Source organism: Salarias fasciatus, chromosome 14 (genome assembly GCF_902148845.1).
Source record: "Salarias fasciatus chromosome 14, fSalaFa1.1, whole genome shotgun sequence".
NCBI lineage: Eukaryota > Metazoa > Chordata > Actinopteri > Blenniiformes > Blenniidae > Salarias > Salarias fasciatus.
Genome location: NC_043758.1, coordinates 19363306 through 19372297, shown reverse-complemented (window position 1 = coordinate 19372297; position 8992 = coordinate 19363306). Strand labels below are relative to the sequence as shown.

The 8992-nt window shown below is 41.3% G+C and overlaps 1 protein-coding gene across 4 annotated transcripts; it reads right to left on the bottom strand.

Annotated features, from left to right (window-relative positions):
• Positions 1-3659: 3659 nt before the first annotated feature.
• Positions 3660-7494, bottom strand: LOC115400132 (uncharacterized). 4 transcript variants are annotated; one of them, XM_030107807.1, is made up of 11 exons: positions 7420-7486; positions 7240-7314; positions 5299-5640; positions 5038-5142; positions 4888-4950; positions 4720-4746; positions 4447-4632; positions 4311-4358; positions 4173-4241; positions 4049-4078; positions 3660-3958 (listed from the first exon to the last, which is right to left on the bottom strand). In XM_030107807.1, exons 2-11 carry the CDS (start codon positions 7301-7303, stop codon positions 3900-3902), a joined length of 993 nt encoding a protein of 330 aa, XP_029963667.1. In that variant the 5' UTR covers positions 7304-7314; positions 7420-7486; the 3' UTR covers positions 3660-3899. The 4 variants fall into 4 exon arrangements, with proteins under 4 accessions (XP_029963667.1, XP_029963665.1, XP_029963666.1 ...); XM_030107805.1 differs by having other exon boundaries at positions 4173-4358; positions 7420-7494; XM_030107806.1 differs by having other exon boundaries at positions 4049-4241; positions 7420-7494.
• Positions 7495-8992: the final 1498 nt, after the last annotated feature.

The following is an 8992-nucleotide window of genomic DNA, read 5'->3' as shown; positions in this document are numbered from 1 at the left end:
TGAGAGAGTGAACTCATACAAATTCCTGGGTGTTCACCTCAACAATAAACTGGACTGGTCAGACCACAGCAAGGCAGTCTACAAGAAGGACCAGAGCAGACTCTATCTGCTCAGGAGACTGAGGTCTTTTGGGGTGCAGGGGCCGCTCCTGAAGACTTTCTATGACTCTGGTGGCCTCAGCCATCTTCTACGGAGTGGTCTGCTGAGGCAGCAGCATCTCAGCTGCTGACAGGAGGAAGCTGATCAAGAAGGACAGCTCTGTCCTGGGGTGTCCCCTGGACCCAGTGGGGGTTGTGGGAGAAAGAAGGATGTTAGCTAAGCTAGCATCCCTACTGGACAGGGTCTCGCACCCCATGCAGGACACCCTGAGAGCCCTGGAGAGCTGTGTGAGTGACAGGCTGCGTCACCCCAGGTGTGTGAAGGAGCATTACCTCAGGTCCTTCCTCCCTGCTGCCTTCAGACACTACAACCAGCATTGCTCCAACTAGACTAAACACACACCACACACTGTCCTAAATGTCAAGACAATCTGCACCTTAATTACCTCCGCCAGGAGGTTATGGAATCACTTTGATTTGTTGGTTGGTTGGTTGGTTTGTTAGCAACATTCAGGAAAAAGTAATGGACGGATTGCAATGAAACTTTGTGGAAAGGTGGGTCTTGGGCTAACTTAGAATCCATTAAATTTTGGTGATGATCCGGATCACTGTCTGGATCCAGGAATTTTTTAAAAGATTCTTTATCATTGAGAGATAGGGCAGTCTTTCACATAGTTGGGCAGGCCCGCCAATAGGGGGCGTGCGGCATGCGGCATGCGGCATGCGGCGCGGCTTGGTGACTGATTTGACCTGTGGCGGAGGTCTGTGCTCTCTGAGTGCCAAATTCTAGTTTATCATGTGCAATCATTCAACATCTATTCTCCTGTGTATACATCTTTTGTGTTTCTCACATTTTTCTATTATACTGTGGTGAACAGCAGCGACGAAGGAAGGAGGACTCAGAGTCTGCTATTTAGTTACCTCCGCCAGGAGGTTATGTAATCATGTCGGTTTGTTGGTTTGTTGGTTGGTTTGTTGGTTTGTTGGTTTGTTGGTTTGTTAGCAAGATCCCGGAAAAAGTAATGGACGGATTGCAATGAAACTTTGTGGAAAGGTGGGTCTTAGGCTAACTTAGAATTGATTACATTTTGGTGATGATCCGGATCACTGTCTGGATCCAGGAATTTTTTAAAGGATTCTTTATCATTGAGAGATAGGGAGTCTTTCACATGGTTGAGCAGGCCCGCCGACAGGGGGCGACAAACGCCTGGTTCACACAGGATGCGCCACTTTCGACGCGGAAGTGCGAAGTGCCACGCACCGACTGTCAGATCGGCGCCCCTGTTAACCTATCTGACGGTTCGTACAAGAGGTGCGGGACAGCGCCGCGTGCGTAGTGGCTCACACCGTGGACCGCGGCCGCTCCACTCCTCTCTATTTTCTCCGCGAGCTGCGCGCGCCGTGCATTGCCAGTTGTAAAACTAGACAGAGCAGATCGCACCACAAAGGAAGTCGGGTACGGAAAATACGAGAGAATCCGGTCAATTTTACAAATTAAAATGAAGTAAAATAACATAAATTATGTTGCTTTTCGGTTTTCCTGTTCATATAAACACACACACACACACAGGGAGAGAGGGCAACAGGGTGACAGAGAGAGGCAACGCACGCTGCAGCACTCTGCTCTGATCACACCCTGATCGCTATGTTGTGTGATTATGTACAGTGTTCTTATGGTTGTTGGTGACTGATTTGAGCTGTGGAGGAGGTTTGCACTCTCTGAGTGCCAAATCCTAGTTTGACAAGCAGCAGGTTTATTGTGACATCAAGTAAACTATGCACAAAGACGCGCAGGCCATGTCCCTCCCCGAGAGGTCTCCTTGACCCATGGTGCACATAAAATGAACATAAAAGGGACTCAAAACGGTGACAAAAAGCACACAACAATAAACAAAACTCCCCCATAATAAAATGAACGCAAATACACACACAAAACACACGCAAATGGCCCGAACTGGCCCAAATAGTCCCGCTTCCCATGAGCCCTTGCGGCTCCAACACAATCAGCAGGGCATCGGCCCTCTGGCGCCCCCTAGCGACCCCCCGCGGTCGCTACAATATTGTGCATATGTGTCTGTCTTAAATGTATATTTAAATTATATTGAAATTATTATTGTTATTGTTATTATTATTATATTGTACATAATGTGTCTGTCTTAAACTTCAAACATATATTTAATATATATCTGTAAGTGCATGTCCATTATTTATTTAATTATTTAATTATATCTGTCCTAAATTTATATTTATTATATTTAATTTTTCTGTGTATGGTTGAGCTTTGTAAATTTTCAAATTTCACATTTTTATTCTGTTTTAATTTCTTTTCTCTGTGCTGCTGAAACACTGCAATTTCCCCCTGTAGGACAAATAAAGGACTTTCAATTACACAACATTTTCCAACATGTTGATACAAGACATAAATGGCTATGAGAATGAATGAAATAGAAATATATTTTTACAGCCTATACAATATGTAATATATAAAACTAAAAAAAAAAAAATCTTGACATGGCAGTGTATATACCAACAATATCGTTGTATCGATGTTTAACTGTAACAGAAGTCATTAAAAAGCATGTGAACGCTGCAGGGAGCAAACCTTCATGAGCGATTGTTCTATGAACTCGTTCAACAGTGATGACAGGTTTTCTCTCTTTCTATAACCACAGCGTCACCTTGTGATCACATGAACAGCCCACTTTCCTTTATTTGGCTCCTACAGTGCGTGCAACGTCTTTTGCATTATCCATTTGGCTTACTTTCTTTAAAAAGTTTATTTTTACTAAAACTGTTGAGAACTGTGAGTTCATGCCTGAAAATACATTTTAGTTGTATCATCAGCAATCATATATACTTGTTTCAATCAACATATAACTTTGGTGAAATACAAAATACTTCCCTGTTCCCATAAGTTAGACAGAGAGTTGATCCGGGAAATTCAAAATATTTGCATCACAAAATGCTCATTATTCTTGAAGTATACCAGCAGGAGCTTTACATTTCAGAGCCGATCGATTCTTAAAATAAACCATATATGTCTTGGGTAATCATTTGTTCACTTCAGCGAAGAGTAAGTGTGAATCAAAATCTAAAAATAAATTCAGGCAGAATGAGCTTCCTGCTGTCAAACCTTAAATACACACGCACACACGCACACACATGTTTGTATTTATATCCTCGTGGGGACCTTCCATTGACTCCCATTCATGTCTAACTCCTAACCCGGACCCTTACCCTAACCCTAACCCACACCAAAACAAAGCGTAGCCTTAAAGAAATGTTTTTGCACTTTTACTTTTTTCAGTAACAACAACATGGCCAAGAAAACGCTGTTTCCCCCCATGGGGACCCAAAAAATGTCCCCACGAGGTAGGTCGTGCCAGGTTTTCCTATCCTTGTGGGGACATTTGGTCCCCACAAGGACAGAAATACCCGTACACACGCACACACACACACACACACACGCACACATGCACATACACTTTCTGTGGTTTGATTGTTTTTTATGTACTTGGCATGAGAATGACACAAGAAGTGAGATTTCATCTGATGCATCATGGTATTTTTTTTTTTTAATGAATATGTCCATCACTTCAATCAGCATCAGCACAACTTTAAACAGAAGGGAAATATTTTTATAAAAACTTGTTGATCCAGTAAATGATCAAAATAAAATAAAATAAAATAAAATAAAATAAAAAAATAAAAATAGGACACTGATCACTTATGAAGTTTAATCACTACATGGGTGAAAAAAGAAGAAACAATCTCATTGTCGCAGATGGTTCAATCCTCTCTCTATATTCGGTCGAGGCGGTCCGTGCTCCGGTTGTAAATGGGGTTCGTGTATTCACACTCTGAGACGGAAACAAGAGAAGAGTGGCAGAGCAGCTCAGTAGCATCAAGTCATCACTAACATGCTTACGGGAGAAGTCAGCAGCACTCACTTTTTTTGTTTTTCTTCTTCCCGTGACCCGCTGTAGGACACACAACACTCTGAGTATCTGAAATACTTTCTCGATCTTTGACGAATGATGAATATTTCTGAAAAATCAGTTGAAGCAAAACTACCTCTGTGGTGACTCTCTGCCGGCACCGCCGCCGCCGCCACTTGTTGCTGGTTGAGTTCAACTTGGTTGACTGTGAAATAAAAGTGATGATTGACATTCCTGACAGAAACAAAATGATAGAAAAAGGTGGTGATATTACCGTAATAATGCCGCCTGACACTCGCCTCCCGCAGCCTGGTGAAGAGGTCTGTTGGGATGAGACGAGACTGAGTCACTGCATGAAACGATAACTTCAGATTGTAACAGAGAATTCTTCATTGATTACTAGCGGATACCTATATGAAACCTCTGTCGTCTTTTCTGGCTTTCCTCCCTTTCGAAGTTGAACTGATTCAGATTGGGGTAGATCCCAGCGCTGCTGTGACCGGGCTGCTGCCCGGCAGGCAGCGGCGGAGCTGTTGGGGGAGTAAAACCGTGGTTCCGGCTGTGGTCAGCGCTGGACGGACACTGGTCATCGTTTTCTGTTGTTCAGACAGATTTTAGTCACATTTTTAACAAGGCGGATGACAGAATTTATCAAAGCAAAAAGAAGCGATGTGAGGACGTACCATAAACGAAACGATCGTCTGCCACTGCTGGAGAAAGACAGGATGAAAAGAATTTAGTCATTTGTTTGACTTGATACTTGCTCTAGTGTAAGTTGTAGTGTTGCAGATAAGTGTAGAGTCCTGCCCTCACCTGAACCGGGACGGGACGTTATTGGAATAAATACTTACTGACAGTGCTTGAAACGGTAATGACAGGTTTGTGTCTGTCACCCGCTGTGTTGCAACAGCGCTCTGGAAAGGAACCAGAGTAAACAAGCTGAAAATCTTTCACACAAAATGTGAACTTTGCCTTCATACTTTACAGACATACGTCCTCACCGAAGCAGCACTTGTAGCAGCAGTAAGCTCCAGCAGACAGCAGAATCAGAAGCCCCACAGCAGCACCGACCCAAATCAGCAGCTTCATGAGCTCGCTCTGCGAACCTGCACAGGAGGTTGTGGTTTCATAAAGATGTATGCCACAGGAAACAGTAGCTCCCTGACTTGTCTGAATGGCCTTTGAGGTTTATGGTTTAAGATAATCTACCTGTCTCTGCACAGAACGCTGCTTAGTATTGAGGACATTTGAAATCCACTCACTGTCAATGAAGAGCTCCACTTGGTGACAGACGTCGTCTTGCCTACAATGATAGAGGCCCAGGTCCGACTCAGTCAGGTCATCGATTCTGATGGAGAAGTTGCCTTCTGAGGCCTGGTTTGGAAAGGCCTTTACTCGACCGTATCGGTGATCGGTGAAATGAATGTTCCCATTCAATGAGAGGCGGACGACGTCCATATGTTCAACGTGGGTCCACGTCACGGTATTGTTGCTACCTGGTGAAAATCTGCACGGCAGGAGCGTCGGTGAGCCGAGCAGAGCTCCGACTTTGTGCGATTTGCACAATTCTTGTTCATCAGATTCTCCATATTCAGATCGCCCGTCTTGAAGGAAAGCATGAGAAACAGGAACAAGTTCAGAAATGTTTTCTTCCTTTTTATACTGAAGAATTCAAAATACCTTCAAAAGAACATTTTTTTAAATAATGAATTATGAAAGAACCATTTTACAAAATGCTAAAAAATTCATATTATTCTATCACAATTAATACAACCAAGTCAAGTAACCGATTCAAATATGTGAATTCAATTCATCCATCACATCTATGAGTTAACTGTATTCAATTATTATTAGGTAGGTCTCTTTCAGCTCGAGCAATAATTCCTTTAACATGTTATTTCCTCACAGGAAAGAGATTTTTCGTGTTCTCCGAGAAATGTTTAGGAGTTTGATTGCATCAAAGCTTTGACATTTCCACTGTTCTCTGTATTTAATGTACAACTTAAGTCAAACTTTTTTAAACCATCTGCTTGTTGACAGTGAATGTTTGATTGCACTGAAAAAAGAATAAACAAGAACGTTAAAAATATGCAGTCTTTGTCCGTGCGACATGAGGTGTGAGTGTCCACACCACCAGATCTGCTCACTTCCTGTCAGTACCTCGCTGCTCTGCCAAAAGAAATACAGCCTAGAGCTTTAATGTCCCGGACTGTTCTGTCAAACATGTCTCTTCTCACTAGTGTGACTAATGAAATGTAAATATTGCCCAACTTGTATGTGTGATCTCTAAAGTAATCTTAATTTATTTTAGTTGAAGGTAATTATTTGGACGGTACAAACAGTAATGAGCTCATCTCTCTCTCTCTCTCTCTCTCACACACACACACACACACACACACACACACACACACACACACACACACACACACACACACACACACACACACACACACTTAAGGGTGTTGGTGTTAAGTACTTTAGTCACAATGTCTAAAGATTACTTTTTTATCTCGATTAATCCCAGAATTAGGATTATTGTTGGCAATTGGCCGAAAGAAAAGAAGTAGGAGAGAAATTTTAGAAGTGAAAATTAACGTTTTCCTGAATCTGAGAGCAATTTTTTTTCATTTCATTTTTGTGTCATTGAGACATTTGTTTGTTTGTTTATTTCAGCCATGTGCAGTTCAGGTGAAACATGGGGATTAGATTGTTCTTTTGTAGTTTTAGTATGTTATATATAAAATATCCTACTTGTACTTTGTACAAGTACAAATTTCCCACCGGTCCTAAGATCTCTTGCTTGCTGTCATTTCAAGTGAAGATGAGTACGACCACATTACAGATAGTGCTGTTATTTAATGTTAAAGTTACATAAGAGAATGTTGAATCTGTCAAAATAAGCACTACATTACTTTGTTCCTCTTAATACTTGGATGTTGTTTCCTTCCTCTGAGTCCTGGTTTCATACAAATGGTGAATTCAATGTATGACATATCGCTGTCATTGTTTTTTTCTTTCTTTATGTAGTTCGTTTCACTTATTAGTCTTCCTTCAGCCACTTGTGATTTAAAATGTATTTTTTTCATTTTAGAAAAGACAAATGAGGCCAATGTCAACTGAACATATCTATCTACATAAATTAAATACATTAATTAACAATGTCTGTCGTTGTAAGTATATATTTTTTGAATAAGAGGACATACCGTTTGAAGACACACACGCCAGGCATGTGGCTAAAAGAACAATCCACTTCTCAGCAGTCATCATCAGCTTCTGATCTGAAACCGAGAGCAGCGGCAGACTTAAGTTTATTCAGCATCATGGGAGAAAACCACAAGATCATCACAGCTCATCCTCTGTTCATTCCGCTTTCACACATTCACCTTCCTCTGTTATTTCGAGAAGAACTTTTTTGTTGCAGTTTTTTTCAATCTGTACTCACAGACAGAAGAATAAAGTATTTTCTTGTTACTTTCAAAATTGATAAGAAAAAAAAAGAACCTGACGGACTTCAAATGTCAAGACGTTCCAGGCCACTTCCTGCTGAAGCCCCCGGATGTGTCTAAAGCGAGAGTGCCTCATCATAAAACAATAAGCTTGAGGTTATCGCTGCATTGCCTGAAAGACAAAACGTGTCTGAGAAGATATATCAAAACAGTAGCATAACCGAGATGATGTGTGAATATAGTTTCGGGTTAGAAAACTGTGGTTAACTCTGTGAAACTCCACTGTATGTGAGCTTCACTTTACACACATCAGACCAAAAGATCAGATTAGAGAAATAAAGAACTTGAAGGAAGTTTGATTCTAAAGGGTTTCCTTTTTTTAACTGAAAGCACTGCTAGTTTAAATTACTCTGATAACCCTCAGTGTGAAAATTGTTGCCAAATGCCTTGACCCAGTGGGTCAAGGTCACTTGATGGAAAAAAAAAAAAAAACTTTTTTCATTCAATTAACAAATAAGGTGATATGTATGATACTGCGTGATACTTTTCTGTGGAGAGCACAAGCTGGTCTTTCCTCTCACAACCGTCTACAGTGTTTAATACTCCACTGATCCATCGTCTGCACTGCTTTATGCTGTTCAGGGGCGCCAAGCCAGTCCTATCTATGAGCAAAAGCAGCGCACAACATGGACAGATCACCGGTCCATCACAGACTCGTGCTGCGTAATTAAGTTAAAAAACAATCGTCTTCTTTCTTTTACATTTTCTCAACTTTTTGCCCACTCAGAAATGCTTTCTTGTGCACGGAATTGTCTTCCATCCATCAGTCAATTTCATCCATCTTCTCCATCCATTCATCATATGGGCGACGGCAGTAAACACCCTGAACAGGACAAACACAGGGGGAGATTCAATCACACACAATCTCACACATACAGGCGTTTAAAGTCGCAGGGTCTCGACCACATGTTTTTTGACTGTGGTAGGAAACTGGAGCGCTCAGCAGTCACCCACCCCGGTGCAGTGGTTTCTTCCATCTGAAAGGGAGTTTTTGCTTTCCACGGCTCATGTGGAACTGTCGGGTTTATATCTGTAAAAGTGCCAAGATGTGACTGTGTGGTACTGGACTCTATATAAATGAAGCTAAAAATGAATTAAATGGTGAGTTGTGTTAAAAAATATTAGTGTTATAATAAATTAAATGAAAGCGCATAATGTGAAATCGTACTATTACATTAAGTGCTTAATAATTAAATTAGACACAGTATGTCAGGAAAGTTCTAAATGAGATCACCATCTAATTTGCATAGCTGTCTACAGTATTTGCATATCTAGGTCAAATTGAGGGTGTTTATTTACTATGATTCATTGCTTTCAAGTTCGTTTTTTTCTCCGCCGGAGCTGAGCCGAGCTGAAAGAACATGAAGTCAGTGTACAAAAAGAAGAAACCGTATTGGAGCCAAGTAAATCATGTGATATGACAGACATACAGCCGTAGAGCCCAGACCAT

Bases quoted from the DNA above. Each gene is read 5' to 3' on its own strand.
- LOC115400132 (XM_030107804.1), bottom strand. From the start codon at position 7,303: ATGATGACTGCTGAGAAGTGGATTGTTCTTTTAGCCACATGCCTGGCG. The intron at 5,143-5,298 runs GTGAGTGGATTT...CCTCCTGTGCAG, and splicing joins AGTGGAGCTCTTCATTGACA to GTTCGCAGAGCGAGCTCATG. The intron at 4,747-4,887 runs GTAAGTATTTAT...GTCTTTCTCCAG, and splicing joins TACCGTTTCAAGCACTGTCA to CAGTGGCAGACGATCGTTTC.